Source organism: Eretmochelys imbricata, chromosome 2 (genome assembly GCF_965152235.1).
Source record: "Eretmochelys imbricata isolate rEreImb1 chromosome 2, rEreImb1.hap1, whole genome shotgun sequence".
In the NCBI taxonomy this organism is placed as follows: Eukaryota; Metazoa; Chordata; order Testudines; family Cheloniidae; genus Eretmochelys; species Eretmochelys imbricata.
Window position 1 is genome coordinate 216,488,251 of NC_135573.1, and position 17,580 is coordinate 216,505,830.

Genomic DNA, 17,580 nt, shown 5'->3' on the forward strand with positions numbered 1-17,580 from the left:
TTTCATACCTAAATGCTGGCTCTCAACAGCACCACTTTCTTGCAAACTCTGCTGCCTACAACTGTCCCACTACGCTTAGACCATTCCTAGTTTTGTTTACAGGCTAAGTAGTTGTTCCTCTCAGCCAGTCGAATTGCTTTGCCTGTTACTTTTGGCTCTCTGGCAAGATTTTGTTGATGCCTTTTATTTCACTCCATTTTACCTTCCTCCCCTCCCCTCTCTTGAAGAAGCTGTGGTAGTTTTGATATCCAAATGTTCTTATAAAGAAAATATCAAGTCTTCTTTAATTCTTTCACCCTTCCCTCCAGTCTATGAATAATCAATATCTGAAAAAGGACTTTTCTTATTTTAATAACGAGCAAAAAGAATTTTTTTTTCTCATTGTGATTCTCACCAGATTTCTTTATTTCACTGACTTTGTAAAATGTAATTGCAAAAGAAGTCTATATATGGAAAGAGTAAACATTCTTACTTTTATAACTGATATTTAAAACTTTCTCAATGTGAGTTCAGTCAACATAAACCAATATTGATTCTCCTCAGAATGAAATTCACAAATTATGTTTTTGTTCTGTTTTTATTTGTACATTTTATGTTTTGTGGTAGGTAGACTGTCTCCTTCATCATCTCCATCCCCACCACCACCACCTCCTACTTCACTGGAAGTTGTGGCAGAGTTGGTTGAAGCCAGTGTTTACTTACGGTGTACTTTTGATGTTCCTCTTGCAAATAGTTCAGTGGGATTTATTGTAACTTGGTCCAGGCTGGCTTCTGAAGACTTCAAAGAAGAACTGAGACGAGAGACAACAGTTCAGGCATTCTCACTGTTAGAACTGGATGGCATAAACCTCAGACTCGGAGACAGGGTACGTTTAATAGAATCTTTTCGTATATTTGTAAATATATTATTGTCCTCAGTGGCCATTTTATCTACCAACCTATCATTTCATATATGCTCAGCAGATAGCAACAGTAAATATTAAAGGCAGGGTACCAACGTCTTTCTGTACAGATTTTCTTGGCAGCAGTCCTGTGCCTCCAGTTGTTGTTTATAATCAGTGATGCCAATCTGAGTGCAGAAACCTCATGGGTACATGAGTAGTGATTATGGCCATCATGGTCTTGGGGCTATCAGTCTATGTACAGTGTGCATTGTGCCCCTGTTAGCTTGAACTTGCATCTTTGCTACCTTCTACTGTGAGTTTGTAAAATCCTGTAAATAAAGTGAGTTTGGGATGGATCGGTATGGAGGTAAGAGCCTATAATGTCTAGCTGCTGCAGCAAGTGGTGCTCGTGATTCAGCACGAGGCACTTCTCCTCCTGAATTAGTAACAAACCACGGGTCTGATATGGTGGTCAGGCCAGTGTGTTGTTGGAGGATCTGTCTTTTTGGTTAGATGTAAAATGAAACACTTGACGACTCATGAACATTAAGGGCTTGGTCCTGCATCATTAAAACCAATTAAAGTTATGCTGTTACTTCAGTGGGAGCAGGATAAAGCCCGCAGAACCCCCAGTACTTTTTATAAGAACAGAGGGGTTAACAACAAGATGCTTTCTATCCATCAATGTTAAAATTAGGGTTAATGCTCTCTCCTCACCCCCCCCCCCATAGGTGCTGGAACTAGGGGTGCTGGGGGTGCTGCTGGCTTGAAGTGGTTTCCATCATACACAAGGTATACAATTTGGTTCAATGGCTTTCAGCATCCCCACTATATAAATTGTTCCAGCACCCCCCTCCAAAAAATAAAAGATGTAAAAACATTTCCCTACCATTTTACCTGGGCTGTTCGGTAGTGACTTTGCATTAGTAGCCAATCAGAAGGCCAGTTGCTTAGTAGTCATGGTAAATTACCAATCCTACATAGGCCACATGGCCATTTAAAAAACTGTTGTTCTGTTACTCCTGTTTTACCTTTGTTTGCAGATCTTCTGTAGCAGTTCTACTTTTTTCTTGGAAAAACCAGATATACAAAGCCCACCTGTTGAGAGCAGTGAATTTTTTGCTGGCATTAAGGTATTTTGGAAGGGAAACAATATTCTACTCTCTTGCAACAAAAGCTTTTCTAATTATTGTTGTTCATTACAGTTGTAGCAATATTGCAAATATTCTAAAAGATTATTTGCCTATTAAAAACTCTGGCATCAGTAGATGATGAAAGAACTCAACTTCAAATGCTGTTATTTCTTTTGTGCTTTTTTATACTAATCACACTTGCTAAAGATGCTAAATGAAGAGAAGGTGGGACCAAGTAAGCAACAAGAAAATGTATGACCCCGGACACTCCGAATGGACTGATAGTGAACTAATAAGGAACAAACTTCAACTGTGCGGAGCTCAAGTTCCATGGGAGGTGGGGGAGGCAAAGTTGCCTCCTAAGCTACTTTTATGCCTCTGCAGTCACTGATGCCAGCTAGAATGGCCCCCTAGGGACTGTTCCACTGGCTAGGAATCAAGGCCACAATTCTGCACAGACTTATATACATGCGTAACTTTATGCACTGTGAATGGGATTACTCACAGTGTATAAAGTTAAGCACGTGCATAAATCTCGGCAGGATCAGGACCCATGTTCTAATAAGTTCTGCAGTATGCTTTGTGAAATGTGAACATATTTTCTTTTCCACACAATTTTTGCATGCACAATTGGATCCTGTATTGATAGCTCAATTTAAGCGTTCTTTGTAAATTAGCCCTAACCATATTCTCTTACGTGTACTATACAAGCAGAGGTGAAAGTAAGCCAATACGGTCCGGTACGGCGTACCGGCAAGAGCCAGTACGCCGTGCCAGACCAGACCGGCTTCCCCCGGCTGGCGCTTTAAAGGGCCCTGGGCTCCCCACAGCAGGAGGAGCCCCGGGCCTTTTAAAGCACGGCCAGAGCACTGCCGCCGCTACCCTGGGGCTCCAGCAGCGGGGCTCGGAGCTTTAAAGGGCCCTTTAAAGGGGGGCGCTTTAAAGGGCCCAGGGGCTCCGGCCGCTGCGGGGAGCCCTGGGCCCTTTAAAGCCCCTTCTCCCTGCCACCCCACCCCGAGCCCCACTGCCGGAGGCCCAGGGTAGCAGTGGCAGGGCTCCAGCCGCGCTTTAAAGGGCCTGGGCTCCAACCGCTGCGGGGAGCCCCGGGCCCTTTAAAGCGTCCCCTGGGCTCCCCGCAGCAGCCGCAGCCCCCGGGCCCTTTTTTAAAGCGCCCCCCGAGCCTCACTGCTGGAGCCCCAGGGTAGCAGCGGCAGGGCTCCGGTGGTGATTTAAAGAGCCAGGGGCTCCGGCCGCTGTGGGGAGCCCTGGGCCCTTTAAAGCACCCTCCCGAAGCCCCAGGGCTCCCGCAGTGGCCGGAGCCCCCGGGCCCTTTAAAGCACCACCCGAGCCCCGCAGCTGGAGCCCTGGGGTAGCAGCGGCAGGGCTCTCGCGGTGATTTAAAGGACCCGGAGTTCCGCTGCGGAAGTGGTGGCCAGAGTCTGGGGCCCTTTAAATCACCCTGGGGCTCCCAGCTGCCTCTGCAGCTGGTAGCTCCAGGGGTGATTTAAAGGCCCCAGAGCTCCCAGCTGGAGCCCTAGGGCCTTTAAATCTTGATTTAAAGGGCGGGGGTATTTAAAGGCCCCGCCTCTTCCGGTTGAGGCCCCGCTCCCCCGCTCAGGACTCCGGAGTACTGGTAAGTCCTTTAAATTACTTTCACCCCTGTATACAAGGATCTATATTGCTAGTTTACAGAGACAGGTTCTAAGAGAAATATTATGTTTTGTTTTCTTCAGTATTTTGCTTTCACTAGGAGACGACTTTATAGACAGCATATTTGTTTTATACAGCTGTAAAAATTGTATTTTAACTTTTCAAAAGTTATACAGAAAATGCAATTTTGTGTTACTGCTGTAGTTCACAGAGTAAGATCATCTCAAGTAAATATTTGCATTCTTAGTGTGCTTTTTTATATGCCAGCTGCATCCTGAGTCACTCAATATATCAGAAGATGGGAAAGAATACAGACTGACAATAGAAAGTAGAATTCCTATTTCTTGTCCCAAATTTAGCCAACTTGAAAATGACTGCAAAATCTCATTAAAATTAAATACTATTGATCAAGGTAAGTATTGTCCTAATTTTTATTATGTTTACCACTTTGAATATGTACTTCTAAACCTTCTCTTTAGATTTCAGATGTTTTTGGTGTGGTTGTAAATTATGGGATATGTTATATAGTATATATTAGCACAAAAAAGTCAAAGGTCAAATCTGCTGCCATTCAAGGTCTTGGGAAGCAAAAGCCTGATCCAACACCCACTGCAATTAATAGAAGGCTTTCAGTTGACTCCTATAGGCAGTCCGTCGGCCCCCCTGCCATTAACTTCAATGGGAACAGGACTGGACCCTGCGTTTGCACATTGCTAATTTTATCACATCAGCCAGTGCAAGCAAAGGAAATTCAGAATGAAAGATTCTCCCCATGACTCATTGCATTGCTCTTGCTTATTATAGCACTTAGTCCTGCAGTCTTTACTCTTAGCCATTATTATACTTTTTCTGCAGTTGAGCAGAACTCCTGTTGACTTCCATGAAAGTTTTGCTTGGGGAAAGACTGTAGGACTGGACCTGTGGTTTTGTGTATATGGTTATAGATGTAGAATCCAAGACCAATAACTTATCTGTGAATGGAGATCCAGGTAGCTTTAGCATTACCAAAATATCAGGAAAGTAGAAGGCCTTACTGTTTCATTGTTTACTTACACAGTACCAGCAAAATCTTTATTGGTTTCTCAAGCAAACACTAAAGGGACAAAATACCTTCTGATTTGATTTTTTCCTCTAAATGAGTCACTAATGATTGGTTTTCATTAAAACAGATAAAGAGCAGCTAGGTTTAAACTTGGCTCTTTCTTCCTGTGATGTGGATCTTCTTCAGAAACCCTGCATTAATGGAACCTGTAGCCAGGTTATTGTTCATTTCACTGCTGTGACAGATTTTGCTCAGGATGGAGACAGAGTTACCAAGATTATGGTGGAACCTATATTAAGTGACAATTTCCTGTGGAACCGCTACATCCCAGAAGGCATACAGGTTGAAAACCATCACATTAAAATCTTTTAAAAAAGAAAGGGCCAGCACCTCAGCTGGTATAAAATATTGAACCTCCACTGGCTTCAGTCAGGCTGTGTTGAATCACACTGTAATTTCTAATGGAGAAGTTTTCCATTTTCATTTGAATGGAACTATTTGTCTTTTGAATTAAAAAATATTAATATTTTAAAGCTAACTTGACCACTGAGAATAGTAAAAAATAAAATTTGGAAAGAGATTTGAAAATGGATTGATTATAAAGCAAACTGGTGTTTTAAGATCAGTAACTAATATGTGATATTAGTATTAGTACATAGATTATGTAATTTATTGCCTGACTTGATAACAGTTACTTACTGTGAATCTCTTTGTTTTGAAGATTACAGTAAAGGATCTTCCCTCTGCCTACTGCTACTCATTTACTGACCCACATATAATTACATTTGATGGCAGGTAATCATTGGATTGCTACTTTTAATTATAAGTGATTTCATGAACTTATATTAGCAACACTGTTAAATTGCTTATTGTACATTTCCCCCGTCTCCTCCACACATTCATCCCCAAAACAATAGGGATAAACATGTTTCAGTTTGTACGGACTTCATAGTAATGCTTCTATTATTTGTATTTCTAAAGGCAAGATGCTTTTCTTTGCTGCATGGCAATAGAGTGAGGCAAATTGTATTGTTCCTGTGAAGTGTGGCTGGGGAGCATGCCAGCGGAGGAATGGTGGCTACCTGTAGGCGCTCTTGCTCACTCTCTATATATGTGTACGATAAAACACACACATTTCAGGAGGATTGGCTGAATGGGAGGGATTGAGACAGTGAACAGCCACTCCATCAGCACAGTCTCCTAGCAACTACCTATAATTTACTTAGCAAAGTGGTGTATGGGTTAATGCTATTTGAGCCAGTCATATGCCTAGCTGCCTTTCACACATCACCACAAAGCCTTTTCACACAGGGACAGAGCAGCTTCCGTGCCCTCAATGAGTGCAAGTTCTGTTGTACTTTTCCCTCTTCTATGGCATTTCCAATGCATGGGGAGGGTCAAGGCAGAAGAGAATCCATGCAGGACAAACTATGCACTGCCTGAGCACCACAGGAAAAATGTTCCCATTGGTTCTTGTCAGGGTAACAGGGCTGACTGGAAGGGAACATGTGGTCCCCAAACAAGGATGCTCATCCACACATAGTATAGAGCCACAGAGTGAACCCCATTTAGGATGGGAGAAATGCATCTTCTCTTACCAGGATTGGGTCAGCTACTGGATGGCCCTACAGTGTATATTGGGGCTAGAGATTCCTTCCCTGAGTCCAACTGCGTTGCAGCATAGTCTCACATGAGCAAAAATTTTATTAGCATGTTCTTCACAGAGGGCCTTATGTTACTAGCAGTAAAAAACAAACAAAACAATGAGCTTGATTCTGTCATTCCTACTTCAGTGAGAGTTAGCTTCACAGGACACTTCTCTTCAGTGGGCAATTTAACCATGGAGATACTGCAGGATTGGGCTTGTTTGTGATTTATAATGGTATTCTCTTGCTGAAAGCATGCTGCCAAAAAGAGAGAGGCTGATGATTTGGAATAAACAATGCAACCTCTTTATTTACAAGCTGGAAACAAGAAGTACACAGCAATTGTCTTTAGTGAATCACTAGCTAATGCCTTGCAAACCCAGTAGGATGGCCATCCCAACCACATATGCACTATGTCTACTAGGTCACTGTGCATATAGCAAAAATTAAACACTATTTATGTTGTAGTTAAATTTCAGACACTATATATGTCCTGACATACTGTTAGCTTCCAAACAATCTTCCATTTGTTTAATTTAATACCAGTAAATTGAATGCTTATCCTTGTAGGAACAGAAAATTCCCTCCTGAGAAAAAAGCCACGACTTGTGTTTAAGCTAAACCATTTTTTGTGTTTCCAAGAATATGCACGTTGCTGTTCTGTTGCTGTTGAGTTTGAACTGACCCTTACCCAAGTCTGTGATCCTCTAAACCATTTTTGTACGTGGTATTTACACACTTCAGTAACACTCCCCACCTGACACTTTAGGCTCCTCCTGTTTAAATCATTTAACCCTTTAGAGACACGTTATGGCCTCTCTCATATCAAAAGGTTGAAAGTGCTTCTCTTGACACTGCCAATCTTTGATGTAAAACCCTCTTGTCCTCCTGGCTATCTTTCCATACATACATTCACTCCCCACTTCTACACCACCTGCCCATCCTTCCACCCTCCCGGATGTTGTTCTGCACCTCCCACTGCAGCTCCAGCGAAGTCTACTTTTAATATACTCCGATCTCTCTTACTTTAAATTTTTGATTTACAGCTCTCTCCATGTAACAAGTCATTATGCTGATTTCTAGAACAAAAAAAGGTTTTTTAAATTTATTTTTAACTTTAATGTTTGGCTTACTTAGAGCATGGAGATCACTTTGTAAGGAAAACAGTAGACAGTGCAAATAAAATATTAGAAATTTGTATCTTAGAGGCAAAGTTTTTGACAAAGCATGTTGCAGCTTTTTATTATACTTGAAGATGAAGATGATGTCACATGCTTTTCTTTTGCTCCCAGGTTGTACGATAATTTTAAAACTGGAACATTTGTGCTCTATAAGAGTACATCTCGGGATTTTGAAGTTCATGTGCGCCAGTGGGACTGTGGCAGCCTTCACTTCCCAGCATCATGTAACTGTGGCTTTGTTGCCAGAGAAGGAAGTGATATAATTGCATTTGACATGTGCAGCGGTCAACTACATGAGTCACAGCCACATTTATCTGTAAAGAGTAGAGACATAATGGGAAGCAATATCAGGATCACTGAATCCTATCTAGGAAGAAAAGTCACGGTAAATATTATTTGCTGTGGTGTTATTCATTTTGGAAGGTATTTCTGCCAATTCATACTGCCAAAGCCTGTGTTATCTTCTATAGTGAAACAGTACAATAAAGCCTATCTTACAACTCTAATCCCATTGAATCAAAAGGATAAAATATCCTCCCAGAACACATGGATGAGTCCCACCGCTGCTCTTGAAAATTACATACACATGTCAAGAGGAGATTATCCTTTGAAGCCTGAATTACAAAGAAAATGTTTAGGCCTCAGTGCTTTATAATTTTAGATATTCCAGCTGCATGACAATTTTAGTAAATTAAGAACCAAGAGCAACATTTTAAATGTGGGTGGCAAAATCCGCATTTAGACACTGAAATAAAAGTGGCCAGATTTTCATTTATCTCGTATACTTCATCTGAAGAGCCCAAATATGAATCAATTAATCAATACACCTCTATAAGGTAGAAAAGTATCATTATCCCAATTCTAGGGAAACTGAGACACAGAGAGGTTAACCAGTTTGACCAAATTTACTCAGTGAGTCAAGGGCAGAATTGGGAGTGAAAACCAGGAGTTGTAAAGTCCCATCTCCTTGCTTCAGCTACTAATCCCGTGCCAGTCATCTCTTGTACTATTAATTACCATGCAAGACTTTTTGCTCTTCTATGTATGTACAAGCATCCTTATTTTTCCTTTTGCCTAGACCTCACTGTTTCTGATTACAGAAGAAATAAACCAGTTTAATGAAGAATGATTATGTTCTTTACCTGCTTGCTGCAATTTAATTATCAACTTTTTTTCTAATAAAGCATTTTCCACATTAAACTGACAGAAATATTGCTTAGCATTGAAGAAAAATAATTATGGGTAAAGCATTGTCACTTTATCTACTGAAAGACTGTCCCTATTCAAATCCAGTATCTGGAAGTTGAAGCTAGACCAGTTCAGACTGGAAATAAGACAAAACTTTTGAACAGTGTGGATAATTAACCCTGGGAGAAATTTACCAAGGCTTGTGGTGGATTGTCCATCACTGGCAATTTTTAAATCAGGATTGGATGCTTTTTAAATGATATGCTCTAGTTCAAACAGGAATTAATTCAGGGAAGTCCTATGGCCTGTGTTATGCAGGAAGTCAGAATAGATGATCACCATGGTCCCTTCTGGCCATATTAATCTATGAAAATATCTTATTACATCTATCCAGAAGATTTTGCTCTTAAAACACATAATTCCTTTTCAAATGGATTGCAGGGATGTTTGAACTAAAATAATAAAACTCTGAGATTCTCTTGAGTTATTCTGGAGCATTTAGGTCCAGCTTCTCATGTGTAGAAGGTGACTTTGCACCATACTACCATCAGATTCTGGTCTTAAAGCCAGCACAGCCAGCTAGAAGGTTGAGCGTGACCCCAGTGTTAGGTGATCCTCTGGTGGCACCTGTATGTCCCCTCTCCCTGGTGCCAGCATACATGGAGTGACTTGATCTTCTCTATGCTTAGCTGATCTCTGGCTCCTTGTGTTTTTGGAGCAGTTGGTCCTCCATTTTATCCCTGCTAACAACCATGAAGTCCTACAGGACTACAATGTATAATATATCTGACAGTCATGAAGGTTATGTGGCCATGAAATTACCACACTGGCTTGTAGGGTTTGACTGTGAGATGCAATATAAAAATAGTTCTGGAAAGGTTAGTCAGATGAGGAGTTTAACTGCTATATACCTGGCACTTCCCTATTTGTTTCCCCTGTTGTCTGATATTTTATACCTAATAATTAGTTGTTTCTATTTGTTGTGGTAATATCAATCCCTTTTTAGATCTCATTTTCTTCTGGAGCTTTCATTCGTGCTGATGTGAGTGAATGGGGAATGAGTCTGACACTCCGGGCGCCCAGTTCAGATTATAAGAACACTTTAGGACTTTGCGGCTCATTTGATGGAGACGCAGAGAATGACTACCACACTGTGAATGGGATCGAAATCCCAAAGAATTCTAATGCTCATCTTACTTTTATTAATGAGTGGAGGTAAGAAAAACCATTTACTTCAATCAAATATCAATCCCCTGCAGAAATTTCTTAATTTTCAATTCAGCTTTTCCCCTACATACTCTGAAAACTTGTCTTATTACAAAATCTTCCCAGCGTTATTGGTTGATATTTAATCACGGAAAGAAACTATAGAAATTTAATTATTTTATGGCACTAATTATTGATGTGACAAATTAATGCTTGAGGATTAATTGCCATTTAGGGGCATGGCTACACTTGCAGATGTAGAGCACTTTGAGTTAAACCCACTTTCAGAGAGCACAATAGGGAAAGTGCTACAGTCTGTCCACACTGACAGCTGCAAGTGCACTGGCGTGGCCACATTTGCGGCACTTGCAGCGGCATTGGGAGCGGTGCATTATGGGCAGCTATCCCACAGAGCACCTCTTCCCATTCTGGCGCTGTGGCTTGTCGGAAGGGGGTTGGAGGGCTGGGGCATTCTGGGTCCTGTCCCAACGCCCCGTGATGCATCAGTTTGCATCCCAGCAATCCCTGTGCTTCCATCCACATTTGGCGCCATCTTTCAACGTTTTTTGTCCTGCGCGCTCTGTCTTCCCTTTTGGTCTGCGGGAATGGAGCCCGAACTGCCGAGAAGTATGCTGACGAGTCTCGCCAGCACGTCACGTTTGGTTATGATCCAAAGTGACATTGAGGACTCCGACGATATCAACTTGAGTAACGCATATGACACGAGTTTGCTTGTGGCATTCACGGACATGCTCACCACCGTGGAACGCCGCTTTTGGGCTCGGGAAACAAGTACTGAGTGGTCACATCGTCATACAAGTCTGGGATGACGAGCAGTGGCTGCAGAACTTTTGGATGAGAAAAGCCACTTCCATGGGACTGTGTGAGGAGCTCGCCCGCACCCTGCAGCGCAAGGACACAAGATTGAGAGTTGCCCTGATGGTGGAGAAGCGAGTGGCTATGCAATCTGGAAGCTGGCAACTCCAGACAGCAACTGATCGGTTGCTAAGCAGTTTGGATTGGGAAAGTCAACCGTTGGAATCGTGTTGATGTGAGTTTGCAGGGCCGTTAATCGCATCCTGCTCAGAAGAACCATGATTCTGGGTAACGTGCATGACATTGTGGATGGCTTTGCAGAAATGGGTTTCCCTAACTGCTGAGGGGCGATAGATGGCACGCATATTCCAATTCTGGCACCAGCCCACCTACCTTCTGAGTACGTTAATCTGAAGGGGTATTTCTCTATGGTTCTCCAGGTGCTTGTGGATCACTGTGGGCATTTCATTGACATTAACGCAGGCCATTTCATTGACATTAATGCAGGCTGGTCTGGAAAGGTGCATGACGCATTCATCTTTCAGAACACTGGCCTGTTCAGGAAGCTGCAAGCTGGGACTTTTTTCCCAGACCAGAAGATCACATAGGGGAAGTCAAAATGCCCGTTGTGATCCTTGGAGACCCACCGTACCCTTTAATGCCATGGCTCATGAAACCCTACACAGGGAGCCTTGACAGCAGCAAGGAGCGGTTCAACAACAGGTTGAGCCAGTGTAGAATGACTGTGGAGTGTGCTTTTGGCCATATAAAGGGCCGCTGGTGCTCTCTTTGTATGGGAAGCTGGACCTGGCCGATGACAACATTCCCGCGGTTATATCTGCGTGCTGTACCCTCCATAATATTTGTGAAGAGAAGGGTGAACGCTTCACTCAGGCATGGAACTCGGAGGTTCAACACCTGAAGGCTGAATCTGAACAGCCAGAAAGCAGGGCTATTAGACAGGCCCAGCGCGGGGCTGCAAGGGTTAGGGATGTCTTGACGGAGCAATTTGAGGCTGAAAGCCACCAGTAATGTCTGGTGACCTGCACGGGAGTGAAGTGCAATGGTTCCAATGTTAGTAGGAATCTGTGTTTGCTACACTGATTTGCAATGCCTGTTTCTTTCCTGGGCTAAGATATCTTTTACTTTATGCAACAATAAAGAATGTTTTCAAAGCCAAAAAATCCATTTATTGAAAAGAAAATTGATTTATTGAAAAGAAACACAACTGCTTGGGAAACAGAAAGGGCAATGGGGTGGGTTGGGGAACTGTACAATCACAGATTTGCGTATGTCCTGTTATCATACTCAGCCTTCCTGTCTGGAGTGCAGTGCAATGAGTGCTGCAGTTCAGGATGGGTTTACTGCATGGTGATAGGGGTTGAGTGCAGTGGGTAAGAGTCATAGTTTTCAGGGCTGGGTGGTGAAGCTACAGATGTTGGAGGCAGCTGGTGGCGGTAAGAACCTGGATGTTGGGGAAAGTGGGTTGGAGGTGACATGGGGGGCACAAGGGAAAGAGTTTTGGGACAAGGGCTGCAGGGGTGGGCGGGCGCGGTAGTGCTCCACCTGCATGGCTACGAGCGCCTGGATAGAGTCCGCTTGGCGCTCCATTATGCTTATCAGCCGATCCATGCTTTGCTGCCGGAGCACCGCGCTTTTGTGCCGGCGCTCCTCATTCTACTGGCGGATCCTCCTTTCACTGTCCTGCCACTCCTGCACTTTTTGATTTTCATTATTTGAATGCTGCATTACTTCATGCAACATGTCTTCCTTGCTTCTACATGGCCTCTTTCTGATTTTTTGGAGTCTTTCGGCTGGTAATAACACGGACGGCTGAGATCTCAAGGTTGCATCTGTAAAGGTAAAATGCAACACTTAACAAAGGCAGCATTGTTCACACCAGACAGAGCAATGATTCCCCCATACTTAAGGACAAGCACAGTCTACACAATAGCATAATTTGTCCATCCCAAAGCAAGCGCACATAACCCACGGGAGCCCCAAAATGGTGAGTAAGCACAGGGTCAAGTGTGACTGATTGTTTCACGTCTGTACTGTCCTCTGGGTTTCTGTGCCTTGGGGAGAGCCAACAGTAGCAGGTGTAGTAAGGGGAGGCCCTGAAACATAAATTCTTGTATCAGAGGCCCAGTCTGAGGCCTGAAGCCTGAACCAAAGTAAAGCCTGAACCAAAGTACTCCAAGGCAGTGTTAAGCAAAGCTGGGCTGTGAGCCAGAGGCAGGTCCCACTCACAGAAGTTGGCAAGAAAAGGTTGTTAGAAGCATGTGCACACACACACACATAACTGTGTGAGAGGAACTTGTGCCAAGACAGCATCAGAACACTCCACAGATACAACAAGGAACAGGCAGGTGCATCTTAAAGACAGGGTCAAAAGGACAACATGATGGATAGATTCGTTTGAACTAGGGGGCAGTGGAGTGTCCCGCGACTGACTGAGCTGTGTCCATTGCCAGGGAGCACAAATTCATAGTATGCCCTGTAGAGTCTATAGGGAACTATTACTGTGCTTCGTTTGACAATAAACCTGGCCGACGTTCCTTCGTACCTTACTAGAGTCTGTGGTTTTGGGAGGTTCTCTTGGGGTCTGCTGTGTTAGCTATCTGCGCAGAGCTGGGACAGCACACAGAGGGAACACTCATGCAGCCAACTGTTATCATCATCGAACAAGAGCAGAGTACCACACCGGTAGCTACCGACAACAGCAGGGGCCCGCTATACTGAACACTGTCCCCACATTTTAAACAGGAGTTCATCCTGGAAGATATCTCACTGCTGAGGGTGACCTGGGAAGCAAGGGAGGGTCTTCTACTGCAATGCGGCTTCCTCCCTGGCCCATATGCAGCTTGCCTGTGTGTGCAGCAAGGGTCCCCTCGCCCCTCACGGCACAGTGGCGCGGACAAGTTAGCCTTACTGGAACAAGGACCACAGTGGCTCTCCTGAGAAACCAGTGCAAGCGCATTGCCCAAGTTCTGGATTAGACCTTTGCAAAGATCACTGAGGCCAATTACCGCGATGTGAGAGAGCACATCAATGCCGTATTCCGCATCTAGGCATGCATGCAGCCCTAACCCTCCTCACCCCAAGAGCCTGCACAGAATAACTTCCTTCCCAAAATAAAAACCGTTTACCAGGAACCTCCTCTGGTGTTTGTCCTTCCCCAAGCACCAGCTGCCACGACTGGCTACCTTCCTCCTGGTTTGAGAACAGCTCCTGGCTGCATGCATCTAGGGATTCCTGGGTGTCTTCTTCTGCCTCAGCATCCTCACTCCAGCTTTGCTTCTCCTCCTCCTCCTGCCTTGTTGCACTGGGCTCTGAAGTGTCCATGGTGGTCCTTGGAATGGAAGTGGGGTCGCCCCCAAGTATCAGATCCAGCTCTTTGTAGAAACAGCAGGTCGCGGGGGCAGCACTGGAGCAGTGGTTTGCCTCACGGGTTTTGCAGTAGGCATTCCGCAGCTCCTTCACGTTAATCCTGCACTGCAGTGCATCCTGGTCATGGCCCCTTGCCATCATGTCCCTTGATATCTGCCCGAAGGTATCGTAATTCCTACGGCTGGAGCGCAGCTGGGACTGGACAGCTTCCTCCCCCAAACACTGATGAGGTCCTGCACCTCGCCATTGCTCCATACCGGGGATTGCCTGGCGTGTGGAGGTATGGTCACCTGGAAAGATTTGCTGAGAGCATTCCACGCCTGGCTGAACAAACAGGAAGGGGATTTTCAAAATTCCCAGAGAATTTAAAGGGTGGGTCTGACAGTTGGTCACCTGAGGGCAGGGCAGTAGAGTTCAAAGTGATACCAGAGTGGTTAAAACAGGCATTGTGGGACACTTCTGGAGGCTGATCAAAGCGCACTAACAGACCAGGGCCTCCACACTGGTGCCGCGGCGCTCCAGCAGGGGCGCACCAAAAGTTATTCCACTTGCCGAGGGGGAGTACCAGGAGCGCTCTAGCTGCGGAGTCAGAGTGCTCTACGTGTTTTGCCAGTGTGAACAGGTAGTGAGCTAGCACCTGGGGTTCCTTTAATGTGCTCTAACTCGCAAGTGTAGCCAAGCCCTTAAAAGGCTATTAAACAATATAACCAGGTGTACCACACAAACCAACGCATTTATTTATGCATTTTAATCATATTATCAAAATTTATTCTCATGGTTTTGTAATTTAATTAGGTCACTCAAAATTTTGAAAGGCTATATGGTGATATTCAGTATCTACTATAATCTAGGGTCCAGTGGTGTAAACAACACTGTGGACTTCTAAAATAAAACAATTCAGCGACATAACAATTTGCAGTATATTCATTTTTCTTTTCCCCTTCTTTTATAGAATTTCACCAGGAGACAGTTTGTTTGACAAAACACCAAGTTCTTTAAGTTCATCCAAGAAAACACCCTTCTGTAGTTGCACAGTTGATGATCCTGGATTATATGAATCGGTGAATAAATTGGATTCTATTTCTCAAAGAGAATTTGCTTCATCTTGCAAAGAAAGTGAAAATGTTAAGTTTCTTTCTTTGATACCAGGACTGGATGTCACTGCTGAGTATTTTAGCTCTGTTGAGCTTATCAGGCGTTTAAGCAGACGTTCATCTTCACATGAAAAGGATTCTTCTGCTCTTCTGTCCGGAGAAGACCAATCTGTTAATCAAACCAAACATCACACACAAACCCTACCACATACAGCTACAAATTCAAGGGAAGACACTGGAACAGAAAAACAAGGCTTATTGAGCTTGGGAAGTAGAAGAAATAAACAGAAGTATGACAGCCATCTCCACAAAAGACAGCCTGTCAGAAATAGATGGAAGCGCCAGCATTATTATGAATATTTTTCTGTATTTCCATTCCAAAGTCTCAGCCAAACGGACCTGGAAGGGTTTAGCTATTTTTTTCCAGAGGACCATACCCCTGACACACACAAAGAATTTTTCCCTTCTTGGCCCACACCTTCTGGCCTCACTGAGTCCAACGCCTTGGCATTATGCAAGCAGACAATAGCTAACTCTAGCATAGGCAGATCTTGCACTGCTCTTCTTGGCAGGCGGATAGAGGATACAGTAGATATGTGTTTTAAAGATCTATTGCTGAAGGATGATCTCAGCTGGTCAGAAGCAGGCATGGCCCTTTTAGAGAATGAATGTGAAAAGAGGGTTTTGGAAGAAATAAATTACAACACACAAGGATTTCAGGGGTCAATTGAAGACCTTCTCTTAGCATTAAAATGCCCCAATCTCTGCAGTGGTAATGGACAGTGTGTAGAATGGGGCTGTGCCTGTTTTCAAGGCTTTAGCTCATATGACTGCAGTGTGTTGTCTGGTAAGTAGAACTATACAGGAAGCTTTACTCATACAATGTTCTTGGGTTTTGTGCCAGACCAGCTCATTTTATTGCTTTTCTCCCCTGCTTTTGCACACTGACAATCATTCCCTACAGTGAGCCTACTCATTATCCCACAACTTCATTTCAATAACAGCTATATGTGTTATCTGTTCTGCCTCCTGGTTTCCCAAGGGCAAGCCACAGACTCAGTTTCTGGCATGTCAGAATTAAAATATTGACAACTCTCACTGAATATACAATCTAGACTACTAGCTGAAGAGAGTAGCATATTTCACACACTGTCTTCTGTCAAGGAGAGCTGTCACACATATCCATTCCCTATTTTTAACTTCTTTAAGAGCCCTGATCATTAAGTGGCAGTAGAATACTTTTTTATTTTGGAGGAGCTGCTTCCCTGACAGCAAACTATTTTAGGAGAGTATCTACATCAAAAAGAAAACAGTTAGGTTTGGGCTGTGGACTCCTTTCCCCCATCCATTTCCATTTCTACCATTTCTGATGTTAGGGCCTGATTCTCAGTTACACTTTATACTGCCAGAGGAGTGTAAAGGTATGTTACTATAAATGAGAAGCAGACCTGACACATGCCCAGCCACTTCTTGGCAGCATGAACATTTTCTCCCCTACTCAATATCAAAAGTAGAGCTGAATAGGAAATTTGAAACTTCAAATTTATAAAACGTTCCAGTTAATTTCTTTCTTTGGTTGGATCTCTAATTTAGATCTACAAGATGTTGTACCATATTTGTATATCTCTTTCCCATATCTGCTGTATGACAGATTTCTGTCATTCTAAAATTGTATCTGAATTCTCATTTAAACATTTTAACCAGACAAAATGAAATGCTGAAGACAGACCAGGCAGGGCAATATTGTTTACTCTTTCTTCTAAGATATGTATAGTTATAGACAGAGAGATGTGTTATGCTTTACATAGCTTAAATGTGTGTTAATCAGTTAATTTGTTGACTTTCACTTACTGGTCTTTACTTCAAAGGTCAGGTTCCAGAAATTACAGAGCTGGAGAATGATGGATTGTGTGATGTTCGACAGTATGACTGTACATCTGTGAGAGCTTTTGGCCAAGGTTTCAGGGAGTCACCCAGTCTGAAATGTGAAATTATCAAACTACAGGTTTGTCATTTACACAGTAATAATATATTTGAACTTTTCAGAGCACTGGGATTAATTTCTAATTGCCTGGGCAGAATAGAGGGCATTTATATTAATGCACACAGGGTCCAATCATGCAATGGAAGCTGAGAGCAAATATACTCAGCACTTTACAGTAGGCACTCAACTCCTTGTAAGACTGCCATCTCCTCAATGGCAAGAGAAATAGAAAACATAATAGGAATTTTTACAGTTGAGAGAGAGAGATATATGAGGAAACAGCAGCCAATTATCAGAAAAGCATGCTGAGAAATATATCTGTACAAGGGTAGCCCTATGTTGGGGAGTTTCAGTAGTGACCAGGTG

General features: G+C 43.4%; 1 protein-coding gene across 1 annotated transcript in view; it reads left to right on the forward strand.

Annotated features, from left to right (window-relative positions):
• Nucleotides 1-17,580, forward strand: part of VWDE (von Willebrand factor D and EGF domains) — a 68,863-nt gene that overhangs the window by 25,453 nt on the left and 25,830 nt on the right. Inside the window, exons 5-13 of the mRNA XM_077809384.1 lie at nt 607-866; nt 1,928-2,017; nt 3,935-4,079; nt 4,837-5,051; nt 5,431-5,504; nt 7,648-7,921; nt 9,731-9,939; nt 15,089-16,077; nt 17,099-17,235. Coding sequence (XP_077665510.1) covers nt 607-866; nt 1,928-2,017; nt 3,935-4,079; nt 4,837-5,051; nt 5,431-5,504; nt 7,648-7,921; nt 9,731-9,939; nt 15,089-16,077; nt 17,099-17,235 — 2,393 coding nt within the window. The remainder of the gene's footprint in view (nt 1-606; nt 867-1,927; nt 2,018-3,934; nt 4,080-4,836; nt 5,052-5,430; nt 5,505-7,647; nt 7,922-9,730; nt 9,940-15,088; nt 16,078-17,098; nt 17,236-17,580) is intronic.